The following is a 19,098-nucleotide window of genomic DNA, read 5'->3' as shown; positions in this document are numbered from 1 at the left end:
GTATTCCCTCAAACATATGCTAGTAAGTAGACTCATTTATTACTACTGCTATCCCTTAGCCTTAGTGCCATGCTCATTTTAATAAACATTGTGGCAAAAAAATTCTGTATTTCTATTAAGTGCGTTTCATTTATTTTTTCCGTTGCTTTGCGAAACCAAGCGATGTTCGTCAGTGTCGCAGCAGCCTCTGTGCTGTTCCTTTTTACAAAGTCATATCATCATATCTCACTTCACCCATACCTTTCTCATCGCTCTATTCTTCCTCCATTACATAGTCCTCACTTGTACTCATTTTACTTATTCTCCATCTTACAGATAAATGGAATAAAGCCGATGCTGCTGATGATAATCAAGCCTCAAGAGCAGACAGCTCGGGTGAGTATGGTCTGTTCATTGTCAACATTCACTTGTCTATTTGTCTGCGTGTTATTGTCCACTGTGATGTCCCATTTGTCTGATCTTTTGTGAGACTTCTATGTGCAATACGCTAACAGAAAAGGAACAGGAAAAAATTGTTGTGAATGATATAAAAGCAATTTGGCATTGTTGCGAGTTTAAAAATAATTTCCAAAGAAAGCAGGGTGTAAATGCTTTTTAGATTCACTTACCAAAAGAGCTTAACCCACTTTGTACTTCCAATCTTGCAAATTTTCTTGTTAGTCTTTTTGCAAATGCCTCCTTCCGATACCAAGGGGTAGCAATGAATATCAACTACTTACCTGGCCTCGTGTTGCTTTTTGTCATAATTTCTTAACGAATCAATCTGGCTGCGATGTCTGCTCCATGCACTTAAAGTAGAAAACTGTTGTTATTTCTATGATTAGTTTTAGCTCCTGACAACGTTGGTGAAAATGAAGCACAGCTCACAGATGACCTTGCCACAAATTACATTTCTGAGGAACCAGGTCAGTGAGTTATGCGCTGCTAGCTCTTGTGTGTCGACTACAGTTGCCAGCTTGGCACAATTCGCAGTTGGATGCCTAAGTAGCTGAATGAAGAAGGCATTTGGACACTTTTGACTTTAGCCTCTTGTTGAGGCCATTCATGCCTGGTATTGGGCTATCCTAACTTGATTCACCCCTAGATTCTTGCCTCCGCTAACCCTACATCCGCATTACCTGTCAATTTGACAGCTTCAAGCATATTATGGCTGCCTTGCTTGAAAATGTGCTAAGTTTGCTTTAGCTTTCTTGTTTCACGCATTTATTGGAGCTGCCTGGAGACAATGCAGACACGATGGTAGTTGCATTTATATGTGTGGGTGTTGTTACTAGTCAGCTTATAACTCCATGTTTCTTCTACATTCTCTCTAATATAGCATTGTTTAGATTTTAATGCATCTCACTGTGGAGTTGTCTTCCCATATTTGTAGTCCTGTTAGAGAAATATGTTGATGTTATATTTCGAATTTTAAACCGTTTTCGTCATTGCATGCATGTGTCAATTTTTTGCAATATAGTTATTGCTAAATTATCTTTTGTTTTTATATTTACTACCTTATCTGATTGCAATGAACCTGTACTTTCTGTTATTTTGTCATTTAACCTTTATGCCAAGCTTCTTATTGCCTTTTATTTTTTATCTGGCAGACGTAAATTCTGTGTTGAAATATAAACAATACTTATTTTGAGATTTAAATGATAGTCTTGAATAGGATATTGGTGGAGTGTGAGACATTATTGTTCTTGCATGACCCCGTTGTCATTTGTGACCGCAGATGAATAGCATTATAGAGATAGTTTAGTTGGTCGCCAGCTCTTTCTGTTAGATGTTAGCCAAAACTAGCACCTCAGATAGTTTCAAAATATTTGAATGTGCAAAGATACCAACTGTTTGATTCAGATATGTGCTTTCTAGTGCACACGTTACTGTAGTAGTTGACAAGTTGTCCATAAATAACAGCCCGACCGTACAGTGTCAGTTCTTGCAATGTCGATCAAAATTCGCAGATTTGTCTGCATAGTTTTGTAAAGATACACTTAGCCTGTTTTCTGGAAAAGGTTGCATCTTCTCTCGGGTGATCACTCTGCGAGAAAAGTTTTACTGTTGATGACTATGTTGCAGCGACCAGATCTCAACAACTAACAGGTATATATATCTATTGTGCCGCTTGTATTCGTTGCGCTGTATAAAAACAGTAAATATAATTACGTGTATAAAGAAAATGTTAATTGCATGTTGTTTGCCCACGAGCTTTTTTCATTGTCGGTCTCGCATGATGTAATGAGTTGGTTATCTTGACACCCACATTGTGCCAATATTTGCTGTGTGTGATTGTTGTGTACCTTTGTGAACTTCGATGTGTATCTGTACTTGCTATTAGAGTTTTATCATCTTCTAGATTATCATGAATTGTCTGTCCTTGTTATTAACAGAGAGTGGTCTGCGTGCTTCCCACACAATGACACTAGATGATGTGGAGGACCTTACTAGCTCTACGCTTAGTGATAGCACTGGCATGACCTTATCAAATGTAAGCAGCCGACAGCTTTCCACTTCGGTTCACAGTGAGGCTAGCATTGTCAGTCACTTGTCCGAGAGAGAGAAACATGAGATGGAAGACACTATCGAGAGCGAAACGGAAGAGTATGCTCAAGGGTTTGAGGAGATGCCTGCTACTCTCTCGGAGGATGACTGCAGCATGGTAGCTTTTGATGAAAAGTGTGTAGCCGAGATGAAAGATTCTGAAAAGCATGTGAGGTTTCCGCATGATAATACAACAACCGATGTACTTTACAATAATGAGCAGCTCTCTCAAAGTGCTGAAGGTTTTATAGACGTTTCTAGCTGCTGTAGCTCTGAAGGAACTTTTGCACATTGCGCTGTCGACGAGCTCTCTCGCGGGCGACCGAAAGAGAAACTTAATCAGGAAGAGAAAGAAACATCTAGTATGACGTCAAGCATTCTCACGGATGAGGGCGCTTATACAGCGAAGTCGTTATTGGTCACACAAACATCTGAGGAGTTTTCTGATAGCGACCAGCGTGCTAATACACCCACTAGAGATCGCGATTTCACAACCTTAGACAGCGTGAGGCCTGAAAGTGATGATTGTACCTTCTCAGATTCTCAGTTGAAAATGGACTTGAGTGACTTGAGTGACTTCAATGTTGTGAGTACAAATGGCATGGAGCAGCACGGTCATCAAGCGCTCAGTTACACCTCTTCCCTTGAGGTCCAAGGCTCTGTGGAGGTGCACAGCCTCCACTCCGATGAGCCAGATCTTTCACCATCCTCCACACGCGATTCGCTGACAAGACGAACGAGTGCTGACTCCTGTGCAGATCATGCGAGTGTTGCTGAAGATACTGTGACTGCTGAGAATACTGTTGAAGAAACCAGTAAGAAAGACACGGCGGTGGAAGGTTTGCCTTGTGGTCCTGCAGTTGTACTTTCTGATGTCTCTTTGGTTTCTAAAGGTATCGTGACTTCTGAAGCCTTGCACAGCTAACCTTCTTTTTAATGCTTTGTGTCTCATTGTTTAAATTGTGTAAAAGTTATTCGTTTTTGTATTTTCATAATATTTGCATTGTCCTTCAGAAAGCTACACTGTCTTATGTGCTCCAAAAGTGCTAAGCATGTAACCATGAATGCAATTTATCCTACACCTGTGTTTGCTTTGGTATAAGGTTGCTATATACCCGTTTCCATATCTCCCATTCATTCAATGTTCTATATTTGTTCAAACAATATTGCTCCAACTTTTTACTACCAAAACTATGATCTGGTTGTAGACTACAGCAGCGATGACAGCGATGTTGGCCTGCATCGTCCTCGAGGATTAACTACTATCGATGAAATGCCATCTGTCATAACTGCAAAAAATGAGCCTCCAATCGATGTAACTTATGAGTCTGGACTCGACCTGATTTCTTCTAGGTCTGTATTTGGGGCTAAGATCTTTACGTTGAGATGCTTTGGTGTGTTTCTATATGGAAGCAGCAGTCGCTGTACATGTGCCATATTTTGTTTCCAAAATTTATGAGTTCATACGCCGATTTTACTTTTAATAACTCCAGTTATTTCAAAAAGCAGTAATTTGTTGTTTTGTGCATTGTGTAAAGCCTTAAAATCCAGGTTTTTTATGTTTCACCTGAAGGTTGACATGGTTAATATCTTCATCATTCTTATGTTTCACCTGAAGGTTGACATGGTTAATATCTTCATCATTCTTATGTTTCACCTGAAGGTTGACATGGTTAATATCTTCATCATTCTTATGTTTCACCTGAAGGTTGACATGGTTAATATCTTCATCATTCTTATGAGTGTGTCATGAACTAAGTTTAAGTTGGAAACCTTTAAATTAAAGGAGCAAATCTTTAATTTTATATCAACTTCAGTCAAATATTTCATAGCTTTCTATTACATTCCTTGAATTTGCTCTCTTTTGACAAAAAGACTGTGTTATTGATTTTGGCTGTGCTAAGTATGAATATGATTTTAGGTTATGGTTATTGCTAGCCTAACCATAGTTAAAGTGTAAATAAACAAATTTGATGAAACGATTAATAATTAACTCATTGTTCTGTCAAAACTATTCATAATGCATCAGGGTTTTTGCTAGATTGTTTTCTCTAACACTTTTTTCTGTACACACTTGTGAGTCACTTAGGAATGCTTTCCACTTTTACTCAATTTATGGATCTATCTCCTAGTCACAGTAGAACCTAGGCAAAGCAGATGTCTCAGTGTGCAGTGATACATGTATCAATGGTTATTAGCTTTTATATACTTATAGTTTGAATCGATAACATAATTGATAGCTATCACTATCACAGAAATGTAAATGTAAATGACTAATGCCATGCTTTTACCATATTACTTTCACAAACTCGCGCTATTCAACAGGTCAGATGATATAGGTAACTTCTCTGACCTGCCCAGTCCGTCCTTCGAACGTTCTCAGTCAGATCAAGACTTAACTCGGCTATCTACTTCATCACTCGATAAAGTGCGGCATCACTCTTCTCCAGATAATCTCAACTCGGATATCTCAGGTATATGTGTGCCAATTGTGTTTGTCAAGTGGAAAATGTTTTGTAGTACTACTGTTTAATTGCAAAGACCAAGGTTTGGCGTTAGCTTCTCATTCTAGATGACTTCTCAGAAATTGTTTGACAGAAATGTAACACTTTTACGTTTCTGGCAAACTATTGAATGCAAGATTTTAGTTTCTGCACCTAAATAAATAGATATTTGATAAGATATTTAAAAAGATTCAACAGTCAGTCAGCATGTCACATAGTTGTAACTTTTTAGTATTGCAGTTAAATACATGTATTTCTAATTATTACTATGACCCCCAACTACAACACTTGCCTCCTGTTATAGGATAGGTTGTATGATATTTACATTTCTGACCACTACCTTTTATAACGCTCATTAGCTCCGATCTGAGTAATAAATGGTAACTTTTTCCTATATTTGTTACTTTGTGTGTCTCATGAGAGTTTCATCTAGTGTCTATTTGCCATCTGGCATGCCTCATGACAACTCGGAGTCGTGTCTTCTTGATGTGAGTTTCTCAAGACTATTAACTATACATGCCTGCCTAGTTTAGAGTCATCACCATTTTTTATTGGTTTCTTTCGAGTCGGTTCATTGTGAAAATGATCCAGTTTGCAAGTGGGAGTTTTGCTTAAATTTATAGATGATGACAGCTTGGATTCCGATGGGATGGATGGAGGTAACTGATTGTTGTAAACCGCTTCATCTTGTTACCATTTGAGTGGTTCTCTGTTGTTAACTGTCATTTTTATGCACAATGCTTCGCCGAGTACTTTACAATGTACAATGGTTGCATCGAGTGTATATATTTTTTACTTGAGAAACCTATTTGTTAATGTATTAAAAAAGGCACCATAGATGAGGCTGATTGACCCGCGTGCTTTGCACAAGGACCTATTGCCATTTCTCACTGAGTGTTAATGAATCGCCAATGGTGTCTCAGTTGCATTTAGTTCAATGCATCACAACAGTGTTTTCCTGATTTTGGGTTTCATCTCTTTTTCTGCTTACACAACTTTTTCCTTTGATCTAGATGCTGGGGCATGTAAATTCACTCCTGACATACCTCCACATGGCTCTTATGACAATGAAGCTTTTGCTGAAGATGTGAGTTTAATTGCTGTCGAGCCAGATCTCATAGCTCCTGAAAAAGTCTCACAGCAACAAGGAGCCTGTTTTGGAAAACTTCCATCTTGCTTTAATACAAAGATCTCTGGTTCTGGTTCTACTGATACCTATGTATCTTACGATGACATTTCACAAGCTCCATCTGTACTTTACCGGCAGTCTCAGTTTATCGATGATGATATTCCTCAATTTTCTCTGGACCCAGATGAAATCGGCCTGACTTCTTTAGATGGGAATAAACTTGCCATGACTTGCAGAAGTTTGTCTCGGGAGTTTTCATTTGAACAAAGTCCCGGTCATGGTGAAACCCTCGACAAAGCTTCATTAACCAGTGAAAATTCTGATGAAGGAATGACAGCGCCGAATCTAAATGAGCCAAAGAAAATTTCAAATAGTTACATACATTCTACGACAGATACTGATGTTCTCCTTCCCCAAGAGTCAAATAGTTCCGGTCAAACTTTTATAAATGCCAACACAGTCAACACATTGGGAGAAGGTGAAGACGTCACTACAATTGAAGATTGGAATTCGGATTGCTTCTCAACATCCTCTGCAGGGAATATAAATATATCGACGGAATGCGTAACTGAATTGGACTCAATGACCAACGACCAGCTGAACATGCATGTTTTTTCAGATGCGGCCAATGATGAACAATGTCAACATACATGTGACATTTCAAATGCCGTTTCTGCATCTGTTGATGACAAGGAAGCTGCAAGTGAAAGTCCGGAGACTGCTATAAGAGAGTTGGTTGATGACTCTGATGAAATCGACATGCCTCCGGATGTGAAAAAACCTGGCATGATGGTGAGCAGTGGGTCTGAGAATGGTTCATTTGAGCAAGGTCATATTCATGGTGACAACCTTCAGGAAGCTGTGCTAACCAGTGAAAATTCTGAGGCAGAGGTAGCAGAGCCAAACTTGGAAGATGAGCTAAAAAAGAAACTTTCTCATCACACGTCATTTACTACAGATTTGACTCTCCCACAAGAGATGGGTAGTTTCGGCTCAACTACTGCAAATGTCAGTACAGCCGATACATTGCTAGAAGTCAAAGATGGCAGTTCAACTGGAGATCCAGTCTTTGCTGAAACCTTGAAATTCTCTTCAGGTTCTCTCAAACTGTTGGATGATGGTATTGCCGAGTTGGAACCTACAGTCGGTGATTGCTTAGAGTTACAAGTTTCTCCAAACACAATGTCTGATGAACGACTTCAACATTCAGGTGGTGTTTCACCATCTTCTCAATGTGAGTTTTCGCAAACCAGTTTTGCATTTGCTGAAGAAAATAGAGAGAAAAGTGAGAATCAAGAGTCCGGCCAAAAAGAATTGTTGGTTGATGATTCAGATGCTGGTTCAAACACGTCGAATGGTAATACAAGTTTTGATTTAGACAACATGTCAATTTCAAATATGGAAACTCACAAAACATCAGTACAGAGCAGCATCAATGCTGAGTTGGTTGCTAAAGCACAGATTGACCACACTGAATCATTTGTTGATGACACAAAAGTAACTTCAAACAATTTACAAAAGGACAGACTTGAACACCCTGATAGTGTGCAAACTGTTTTTACGGAGAGCAACCAAAGCTCGGACGAATCCAGTTATATGTTGGATATTAGTGAGCAAAGCAATTTGGAACTTCGAGACGGAGAGGTCAGTGAGAGCATTTTGCCTTCATTGAATGATCAGCCACAAGAAAAAATGTGGAGTTCCAAAAATACCGCAGATAGCAGAGATGGAGAAATGTGTCAATTAAAAGATTTGCAAAACATGTTTCCTGATAATGTTTCAGCCACAATCCTGAAAACCAGCTCTGACTTAAACCAAGCCAACATCGTAATAGGACAAGAACAAGTTAACGAAGGTTGTGGAAAACATGATACAGAGATCACAGAAGCAAACCATGTTCTGGTGGAGACAAATACAGCTACTGCAAAAAGTTTAGTAGCATTAACAATGTCTCATGGAGCCAATATTCAAGATGTCAGTATACACACATCTGAGCATGAAGCTCAAGCAAAAGACGGCTCAGTCACAAAAGACCCTTCATCTCTTATCGAAACTATGACCAATATAGATTCCATGCATATGAAGCTTGAAGACAAGTCTGCTAGCACATCTCCCAGCACACCCGTTGTCATCTTACCTGATGAGACTGCCTCAACTGGACATGTTAGTTTTAGTACCATTGAAAGAGCTAACATTTCTGATGATACGTCCAGCCTTCATGTTCATGAAGAAAAGCTCACCATTAGTGCAGATGACATAGATTTTGATGACATCTCAATTGAAGGACATTACAATCTTACCAGAGGAGTAGATTCTTTTACACCCACTGAAAATTTAGCTACTTTCGCTACTAACAAGGGTTCCCATCTTAACTCATGCGATGAAGGTTTGAATCTGGTTGGATCTGACGTAGGCTCTGATGAAGTTGCTGTAGAAATGGGTTCTAAGTTGTCTAGTAGACCAGATGAGGGTTTAGTTGATGTCACAGTTAAAAGCACTTCTGTTTCTCCTGTAGCAAAAGATGATCCAGCCCAAATCTTAGCAAATTTCAGTACTCACTCCTCTGAAGATTTCTTTTCCGAATCATCTACTAATGATATTTGCAGAGCTACAAGTTTGGCCATGAAATCTCCTTTTGAGACAATAGCGCACCAAGAACATGAAAGCCCTGCACTGGATTTGCGACTTGAACACAAGCAAGAAAATTATCTTACAAATTCCTCTCTGCAAATAAATGATCAAATGTCTCAAAAGTCCTCCGCTGTTTGTGCGTCTAAAACAGATGTCAGCATTGATCAAACCAGTCCTTCCAAAGACTTGTGTAGTCTGCCAGAGACGAAAGATGTTGTAGTATTTGATGATACCCTGGGCTCCATGGTTGATCCTATGATTAGTGAGGCCACCAGTACAGATGATTTGTTGAGTGATGACACAGGCCCACCCGCCGATTTGCATTCTTCCATTAAAAGTACTTCCACAAATAATAAAGTGATTTTTACAATTCCAATTCATCACATACACTCCGAAGGTCTTGAGAGTGTGGCCAAAAACCTGGTTGATGATGCTATTGCACAAGCAACATCGCAGGCTGCTGCGCACTGCTTGGATTTTTCCAAAACTGAATCTCAGAATGGGGTGACTTCGTTACGACAAGACGACAGTGAAACAACTGATTTTCAGATGTTTTCTGATGGCAACGAATGTAAAAAGTACAAATATGTTACTGAAGCTACTGGTGTCGTTGGTGATCCAAATAGTCAGCAAGAACTTGTTCCTATAGGCAAAGAAGGTAGTATTCAATCATTTGGAGATGAATCTGACTCAACAGAAAAGCCGATACATTCTCCTTCCAGTCATGCCATGACTGATAGCGGCACATCCTATGATTTTGGAAGCTCTGGAGAAGATGCCAAAGAATTTGTGGACAGAGATTATGAGGAGAGTTATGTTGGCCAGGAACATGACACTAAAAACACAGAAGCATGTCGTCAAATATCTCCCAGTACTTTGCTAGTTACCCCTGTTGACGGTGCTTGCAGTGACACTGATAAAATTCAAAAGAGACCTTCTTTTGGTGGCTTGTCTATGATTTCATCTGAAGGTCAAAGAAGGATTAGCTTTTCTGATGTAGACAGCGACTCTGAAGATTTGTCAACTATGCAGCCAGCTACAGCCAATAGTTATCCTGATATCGGTAATAGTCATTCCAGCAGTACTGCTCTGTCATCGACTGGTGCAAGCCTTATTGGTGGCTCATATATTTTGGAAACGGGACAAATAACTGATACACTTTCGAGCAGCCGGCAGCCTAATATATCAAGTGAGAATATATCAATGTCAACAAGTATTTCAGATGAAGTTTTTGATGAAGGCTCTCATGAGGCTGATTGTAGCCTGTCCACTTGTTCCAATGCTCCTATTGAAACGACACCTTGCGAAAAACGGGAAGCTGAACTCGGTGCAAAAGAGAGTTTAGATGTTGGGCCAGTTAGCATGCCTCCCAAGGTCGATCCCCTTTTAAGTATCATTGATTTTGGGAAGGCATCTTCAGCTCAACTCAGATCTGATGAAGAAACTATGACTAACACTATTTGCGATGCCGCATCTTCAGTTCACAGCATTGATCATACACATGTTAAGGCAAACACGCATTTTGATTTTGACTTAATGCAAGTGGATGCGAAAGTTCAAAAGAATGAAGCTGTTGGAGAAAATTCTGATTCAACCACTCGTGAGGATGTGGAAACACCCAATTCATTTGAAACAAGTACTGATTTTACATCAAATGCAGAAAGTACTTCAGGAAAAGACAAAAGTGCAAAAGACTCCCTTACTGATCAAGATCATGCTCGTTCAAATAAGCTTTACTGTCGGGATACATCACCTCCTGCTGATGAAAATCAATCTGGCTCCAACAACAGTATCTATGACAATTTGATTATAGATGATACATTTGATGCAGAAGCAGCAGCATCTGAAGGAAGTGACTATGGCTTATATCCAAATCGCCAATTGTCTGCTGTTGAGGAATTGTCCGAAACTGAAGATTCTGTGGAATCAGCTCAAGATGAACAGAGTGTTGGTGCCAATGAAGTATTTGAGCAAAGTGCTTCCTTATTTGGTGTAACCAATCTTCAAACTGTTGAGCCTGCAACAGAACGAATGAATATTGTTGAAGCACCAGAATGTAACAGTCCTGATGACGACATAGATATGTCTAGTGTTGATAGTTATAACACTGTTATTGTGCCAGACAGGGAAGAGGACATGGTAGAAGACCGCTTGGCTGACATTGCTTCAATGACATCATCCTTTCGTTCAGATGTTATGCCTGGCACAGATATGGGACTTTTTGATTCATTGGAAATCTCTTTGAAAGAATCATCGTGTGTTAGGCCTAATGCTGCTCAAGCCTCATGTGCAAGCACACCTTCAGATGTCAGTAATGTTCCCAAGTTTCCAGCAGTGCAGGAAGCAGACACTGTATCAGTGTCGTCCTCACTGTCAGAGTTTGAGCACTTGGAGAACCAAGTAGGTTCTGTTCGTGATTCTCCAAGATCATCGTTTTATGGTGAAAAAAGTTTGCGTAAACACCTTGATAAGGATCAAGAGTCGATTAGTTCATCAGTATTAGAGTTTGAACATCTTGAAACTATGGTGTCAAACAGTGATGCAGCATCAGAACCTAGTCCCCATCGCATTCCTCTTCACACTGGTGGAAGCAAAGCTGTTTCTACCAGCTCATTATTAGAATTTGAAACCTTAGAAGTAGACGTTGAAACGGAAGAACTACAAAAAGAAGCTGATAAGGTTGTGCAGCAGTTGGAGGCACTACGAGATGAATTTGACCCAGGCCAGATGGATTTAGCTAGTAAACAAACTATGCACATTCAAAGGAATTCAGCAATGCTTGTTGCAAGTAATTGTACTGCTGATAGACCTGGAGATTTAGCCGAACAGTCGTCGGCTTTGCAGTCTATGTATTTGGAGGATGTAGATACCAACAAGGAAGAAGTCTTGGAAGCAAGTGATACAACCTGCTGTGAAGATTTTAGTGAATCTCATACAGCCGATGGTATTCAGCAAATAATTGATGAAGCTTCCCAAAGATTTGATGAAATGAGAAGTCAAATGTCTGATTCAGTTATACTAAGCCATCTAGACTCAGACAGCTTTCCTAGCCATGTGGAAGAGAGTGAGGTCATCCCCCAACGTACTTGTACCGTGATGAGTGAGAGGTTATCTGCTACTAGAGAAATACATGATTCTGGGTTAGAAGAGAATAAGATGGAAAACTCAAATGATAGTCTGAATGAGCGAGATTGTATGGACTACACACGAAATTCATCAGATTCTTTAAAAGAAACTCAAGAACCAATGTTGATGGAAACTTCAAATGATTCTCTTCAGGAGGTTCTGAAGCCTTCAGCAATGAAATCTTCAGCTGACTCTATCACTAGTGACACACCAGTTGTCATGGACAAGTCTCTTGACTCACTTAGCAGCGATGTCATCCATGAACCGTACCTGCAAGAATCTCCTGTTAATATAATGACAGACAGCATGCAAGAAGCTAGCGATTTAACTGTTTCACCTCTGACATCAACCGCCATGAACATAACAGATTCTTTAAATGCTCTGAATCAAATTGATATGAACACCAGCACGGATTCACTAGATCCTGGGCCTGGTTTACCAGTCGAAAACAATGCGTCAGAAACTGCGGAGGATGATTCTGCAGATAGAATGACTATGTCATTTCATCAAAATTATCCAGCATCTTTAGACCCTTTCACGTCTACAGAGGTTACTGTTGATAGCGACACGGAAAGTAGATCCACCATTTCTAGCCAATCCAGTCGTTCAACTCGTTTACGAGAGTTTGTAGACTCAGACTATCGCTATGAACCTCGGCAGAAAGTATTTACGATGGCCGATGTTGAGGCTGAAAGAGAGGCAAAACGAGTTCATAAAAATAGTAGGGGGCAGTCCCCTACCACATCTACAGGAAGTCATTCCTCAGAAGGTACTTTTAGGTAGATTTTGTGTGACACTGCCGCTACCCCTAGAGCTGTATACTTTGCCAGCACATTATTTTTTGCAAGCTTGTTGTAGTAAGCATACCTTTTTCATTTCTATCTTCTGCACCTTTGTTTCAGTTCCTGTTTATGTTGTTGCTTTTATTTTGACAGCACACACAGTATGGAATGTTTTTATTGTGTCGTATTGTAACGCTTGGTGTGAGGATGTTCTTTCATAAATCTGTTGTTTTTATTCAACAACGTTACCTCAACATGTTAAACTTTCTTCTGTCTGCATGTACCATTCGCCACTTATCAAAGCATGCTTTCTGTGTTAGCGTGATGCATTATGTAGAAACAGTCTCTCAATTTTATCAGGCATATGCTGTGTCAAGCTGCACATCAATGGTTTTAGAGTTCAGGTCTAACTTTTTAATTGAAAATTTGTAACAGTAACTAGCTACAGAGTTTAGTTTAAATTTCTGTTTAAAAACAAGTTGATTTTTGATGAGGTTAAAATTGAATTTGAACCGCTGTGGCTAGAAATATTTTGTCATATTTAGGTTACATTTTTCTTAGCAAATGTGATCCGAATAATAATGACACGCTTTTTTTTTACTACAAGAGTTTCAATAATTAATAGCTAACAACTAGCAAAAAAACTGCAAACTAGCAACTAAAAATAATTGCTACCGGTGACTGATTTATACTCGTTTGACCTGAGGCTCATTGAATTGGGTGTAGAGTCAAGTTACTTTAAAAAATCAGTGTAAACTCTGGCAAATTTTAGTTTCGAGAAATTACATTAAAAGAATAACTAGCTTTATTATGCACCATTGCATTATAATGATGCATGTTCAGACTAAGCAAGTTACTGATATATGAGGTGTTCATTACTATAGAAGCTATAAAAATAGTGATTAGTTTCGAAAAAATAATTTCATAGCTGAATCTGCTTGAAGCTGTATCAGCAAGCCCATTTGCTCAGGCTTAATTTAGATGTCGATATACTGTTCGAAGATTTTCAAGTCATGCTGTAGGTTTATAAAAGTATTAAATCACAGAAATAAGGAAATGATTTGAATCGCAGGATTCTTGCTTCCAGTTAAGCTGCTGTAATTTATATACATGTCTATTCATTTGTTGTTGTCATGCCACTATGCATTGTGCATGCATGCTTATTCGTATGTACCATACCGTACTTGGGCATAATGAACTCCCATTTCACTGCATCAGTCATGCCATGAAAATTTTCTAGCAAGTTATCTTAACTCAATATTGAATACTGCAGAATTCCATGTTTATTAATTAATGTTTGATAATTCCATGAATTATCTATGTTTATTACTTATGGAACTTTGTTTATTTTTTCAGGTGATCCTGTAGAGATGACATCGAAGGAGGATGCAGCAGGCACGAGCAGCACAAGGTAACGGAATCAGCTGCTGACGAGTGTGATGACTAGCTAGTCATGATAGTGGCCTCTAACGATTTCCTCTAGATTACCCTCTTCACACTATGAGTTATCTGCTGATCCTTTAGTAGAAGAGCTAAACTACTGTTGGATGCTGTTCAGTACCGTGGTCCTATTCTCCTGCTCTCGTTATCGTACCGCTAACTTCTGCATGACTTACCTTGTTCTCGAGTGGGCATTATGCACAGCATGATGACGATTCTAGATCTTCTGTTATTCATGCCACCGATTTGTCTTTAACATAAATTTCTATGTACTCATTTTCTATCGAGATATTGAACGTTTTTGTTAGAGTACATTGGGTAAAGCAGCAACACACTAGGACAATTCTACGTCAAGGTGAAGCTCAACAGCAGGTGGTTACTGAGCGGATAATGATGCGGCAAGATGGTGATGTGCTTCCCGTCGAACTTCAACACAAAGTAGATCAACTGGCTTTTGACTTCCAAGCATATGATATCACACCAAAGAAACCAGCTGCTAATGATCGCACATTCCATACATAAATGGCCATCATGGCAAAGAAGTGAATTGCTTATGAGTAAACTGCTGCAACAGAACTTTAACCCACATGTTTCCTCGCTATCCGCAGTGAAGTAACTTGGAAGATCTTGAACATAAATGAGAGAAAATTATTTTTAATAGATTATTACGCTAATTATTGTGCACGCTACTTATATTTTCAAGCATCAAAAACACTTACATAGTAATTTACTGTTTTCCCTGTTGTTGCAAAAATTTGATAATATATGTCTAATCAGTAGTTCTGTATAATTAGCCAATACTTCATTGTTTATTGGTGTAAAATTGTTGGTGAAAATATCATACACCGTGGCGGCTAGCATGCAGAAATCAAGTCAAATTTTGACGATGCTTTAATTATATTTTCAACTATACTGATTCTTGTTTGCCAATATTGATTAGAGTTGTACTAGTGACAGGTACCTGAGCCAAAATGGCTTTTGGGTCATTGGTGTGGTGAGAGCTCATAAGGTTTTCCCATGCCAATCAAAAGCAGAGTTTTTCTATTAAACAAACAGAGCTGAACACAAGCATAGAGCTGAACACAGGCAATGAGTACAGCATAACTTCTTATGATTACCTTTGCATACAGATGTTTTGGTAAACATTCTCAATATATAAAGTAAAGCATCTTAAAACATCTGTCAAGTAAAGCAAAAGAAATAAGCTGTTAAAGATTATAAATCACACAAAACTAAAGGAAATTTCTGTATTAAGTGGATTTAAACTACATGTACATTTGGTAGTTCAAGTTACAGCATCTATTTCTACCACTGAATCCCACATTATCAAATTTGCACTAACTCAGTACCGCTCAAGAAGAAGCGAATTATATCACAAAAATGTAATATACATTGCAAGATAGAAGCTTACTTCTAACGTGACCATACAAAACCAATTGGCACCCAAACAGCATGACCAATTAGGTAATGAGGCAAATATTAACACAAAAGGCTGCCTATGCTTTATAGCACATACAGTTTGCTCCATGTCTTCAAGTAACAAACCTTTTTATTGATCATTACTTTATTGTTTTGCTTTTTCAATACAATTTTTAGATTTTTTTTACATAGATTTTTTTTACAAGTGTCTTAATGCAATATGTAATTGCATTGGTTTTTGCTGTTTATGGGCTATGGAATGAATTAAACAGGATTCAATGTATTCATATAAGATAATTTATTCCGAATTATGAATGTTTTAACATACAACGAACGTATTGGAACAGATTAACTTCCTATGTTGAGGTTTAGCTGTACTTGTAAGGTGTCGTGACAGTAAAAGTTCGTTTACCTCTATTAGAATATACGATGCCTATAATTGTACGAATGGTACGATGTACGAATTATAATCTCCATGTCTTCTAGCGCTTGGTGTGTTAAATTGAGCCTAGTGTATGTAACACATTCTACAGGAAGTTTGCATCAGTCAGAAACAATTCAGATTCCTGGCTGCATAAAATGTGTGCTACATGCAAGAATTATTATCTAGAACGATGTAGAATGTCTCTAAGATATAATCTAAAATACATACCTTTTTATGGGTGCATATCAAGCCTTTCATTTAATTAAGACCTATTGTGATTTTCTTATTATTTGAAGTAATCCTATTTGTTTGAGACAGAGAAAGGCAAATTACTTCACGCAACTTACAGGCACATAGATTTTTCTGAAATTGTCATTCGGTTTCCTCTGGAGCTTTGAGAGGAAGGTTCGCAGCAAATCTTAGCTAGCTGAGGATAAAGAATTTTGTTACAGTATCCTACTTCTGTATTTGACAAATCAAGAAAGTAAGCATGGGTTGGCAAAAGCCACAGCAGATTAAAATAGTATGATTAAACAGCCAACGAGATTCAAATTTCTTCCAGAAAAATTGAACCACTTTGATCCAAGTTGTACTGTAATATCTGTATACATACTCGAGTGTCCTTAGTAAAAACGTTGAGTAAGTGTAATTAAGTTATAAAGAACTAAGCTAAATTACTGGCCCCTTGAGCATTTAATTCTATACAGTTTATTAGCTGAAAACAAAATACACCATAAAACAATCTAAAGAGAAGTTGCTAATTCTACTATACAACACGACGAAGACCCAACTGCTGCTTCATGGCTTGAATCTCTAAATCCTTTGCTTGGCTTTCTGCTAGCGCCTCTGCAAATAAGCAACCAGAAAAGGATTAAACCTTTAAAAAACCTATTTTTGGTGAAGCATTTCAAAACAAACCCAACTATTATATTCTAATTAGTCTCAAGTATTCCATGTTTAAAACAGCATAAATGCTAAAAACCAACAGCTATTTATTAGTTGTGAAATAAAAGTAAAAAACGGTAACCTAGATAACAGCAACACAAAACCAATAGCCAACCTAAGTGAACAAAACAATAGAATATGCTTGTATTAGTTATAAAAGTAAAAAATGGTCAATAAGGAAACTAAAACAACAATAAGTGAAGTGAATAAGTGAAGTGAATAAAAAGAATAGAAAACACCAGTGTTTTATGCAAATTATACACAGAATAAACCGTAATAGAAAACTAGTTAAGTATTTCGAGGACAAAAGATAACTTTCTTAATTTGATAGTAATGAGGAGCTAGGTATTTTCGGTTGAGATATCTCGAGTTACCGTAAAACCTCTAATTGAACGCCATGGCGCTCTATTTTTCAAGCCTTCCTCTATAGTGACTGATGATCAATTTGAGGTGGCGGTCAATTAGAGGTGGCGGTCAATTTGAGGTGGCGGTCTACTGGAAGTGGCGTTCCAATGGAGGCTGGCGTTGTATAGTTCAAATGGTTTGTCAGAATTTTGGGAAAATAAATTTAGTTCTTTTACGGTCGAAGCGAATGTCGCCTATAATTTGCCCTCCTTCCGGTGGGGCGATATTAACCCTTTTGGATGCAATATATCTTGCCAACTTACCTCCAACTTGTCAAAGATCTCTTAATATATATGCATTGAGAAACCAAGAAAGCTCTCTACCAGTCGATATCTATTGCTTGCAATTAACCTGTGATGATATTATAGCCTATGTCCTGCTTTGCAATTTGTTCGAGCTTTCAATTTTCATTTTATTCTAAATTTGAAGACAAATGTGTATTTTATATTTAACAATTTTGCATAAAAGCTCATTGCACTCATTGATATGTTTGCTACAGTTTTGCAGCCAAAACTAGCTTTTTATGTGCAATAAAAGAAGAGTTACGAGTGTAAATCCATTGTAAGATCAGATAACCGCAATGACGCTATCAAACCTATATGCTATAAATCTGCAAAGTTATAAATTATATAATGATAATTTATCAAATGCTACAAATATATATTCATGAACAAGTGACATAGATGAACCATACTTATATTACATGCAAAAACAAAAATTAATTTTAATTAATAAAAAATTAATTTTTTAAACAAAAATAGTTGCATCGATTCCTCGGATAGCTGTGTTCCGATTGTTGCTTTCGATAGAACGAACATCTTCTGGTAGCCCAATACCTCACACAATGTCTTCTGACCTCAACTCTTTTTATGCATTGCTAAACTAGTCGACATTAACGTCCAAACAGTTTTTTGGCAGAGCAAAACTTTTATGCAACGCATTTAGTATGCTCGCTAAACGCAACCATTACTCTAAAACTAGTCAGTCATTCATCAACCATCGTAAATCATTTGTTATATACTGCACTTCAAAGTATCAGGACCGCGTTAAACAAGAAACTACTATTAGCCTGAGACAGTTATTAATTATTGTTATGGTGTTGCTTTCAAAGTTAACAACAACAAAAAACGAAAAGCTGTTGGACAACGACAGAATTAATTGTTATTGATGTAAACAATTCACACACTTGACAAGACACTTTTCTAATGATCACTAGATATTATGGGGTCATAAAGATCAAAGACTGTCAAAGTGACAGTCAAATGAAGGTGACATTCAATTAGAGGGTGTGCGCTCTATTTTTCAACCCTTCTCCCACAGCGGTGGTCAATTAGAGGTGGCGATCAAAAAGGCGTGGCAATCAATTAGAGGTTTTACGGTAGTGTCATTTTAGTAATAGAAATAGCCGAGATACAATGGAGTAGTTTAATTATCGCGTAGCAACAATGAGATAGTCTAATATTTTGAGGCTCTGCTATCGAATTACAGTGCGCCCTGGGTTATACAATTTTCTGCTTCATGATGGCACACACACGATGATTTTGCGTCCCCGCCTTACAACCTTTCTTTGCCATATGATATTAACAAAACTTTCTCTTGAAATTAAAATTTGGTAGTTGGTGTGCTGAATACATCGAAATGGTGAAGATGCCGATATACTATTCGCCGAGATCCCTCCCACAACGCCTGAAAAAGTTATGATGCTTGCTCGCTCTCAGTTCAGCATTATTCGTTATAAGTTATAGTGAGAATCAAACCGGAAACAGA

General features: G+C 38.1%; 2 protein-coding genes across 2 annotated transcripts in view; one reads left to right on the top strand and one right to left on the bottom strand.

Annotated features, from left to right (window-relative positions):
* Positions 1 to 14,987, top strand: part of LOC137393845 (uncharacterized) — a 125,803-nt gene extending 110,816 nt beyond the window's left edge. The window contains exons 62-66 of the mRNA XM_068080555.1: positions 316 to 375; positions 825 to 905; positions 3,735 to 3,879; positions 4,852 to 5,000; positions 14,055 to 14,987. Coding sequence (XP_067936656.1) covers positions 316 to 375; positions 825 to 905; positions 3,735 to 3,879; positions 4,852 to 5,000; positions 14,055 to 14,113 — 494 coding nt within the window. The 3' untranslated portion in view covers positions 14,114 to 14,987. The remainder of the gene's footprint in view (positions 1 to 315; positions 376 to 824; positions 906 to 3,734; positions 3,880 to 4,851; positions 5,001 to 14,054) is intronic.
* Positions 14,988 to 16,422: 1,435 nt separating this feature from the next.
* The window catches only part of LOC137392722 (serine-rich adhesin for platelets-like), a 37,241-nt gene continuing 34,565 nt past the window's right edge, over positions 16,423 to 19,098 (bottom strand). Inside the window, exon 18 of the mRNA XM_068079036.1 lies at positions 16,423 to 16,827. Within this exon, the coding sequence (XP_067935137.1) occupies positions 16,748 to 16,827 (80 nt within the window). The 3' untranslated portion in view covers positions 16,423 to 16,747. The remainder of the gene's footprint in view (positions 16,828 to 19,098) is intronic.

The sequence above is a fragment of the Watersipora subatra genome, chromosome 4 (genome assembly GCF_963576615.1).
Source record: "Watersipora subatra chromosome 4, tzWatSuba1.1, whole genome shotgun sequence".
NCBI lineage: Eukaryota > Metazoa > Bryozoa > Gymnolaemata > Cheilostomatida > Watersiporidae > Watersipora > Watersipora subatra.
Note: the sequence above shows the minus strand (reverse complement) of the source record. Positions and strands in the feature narration are given on the sequence as shown.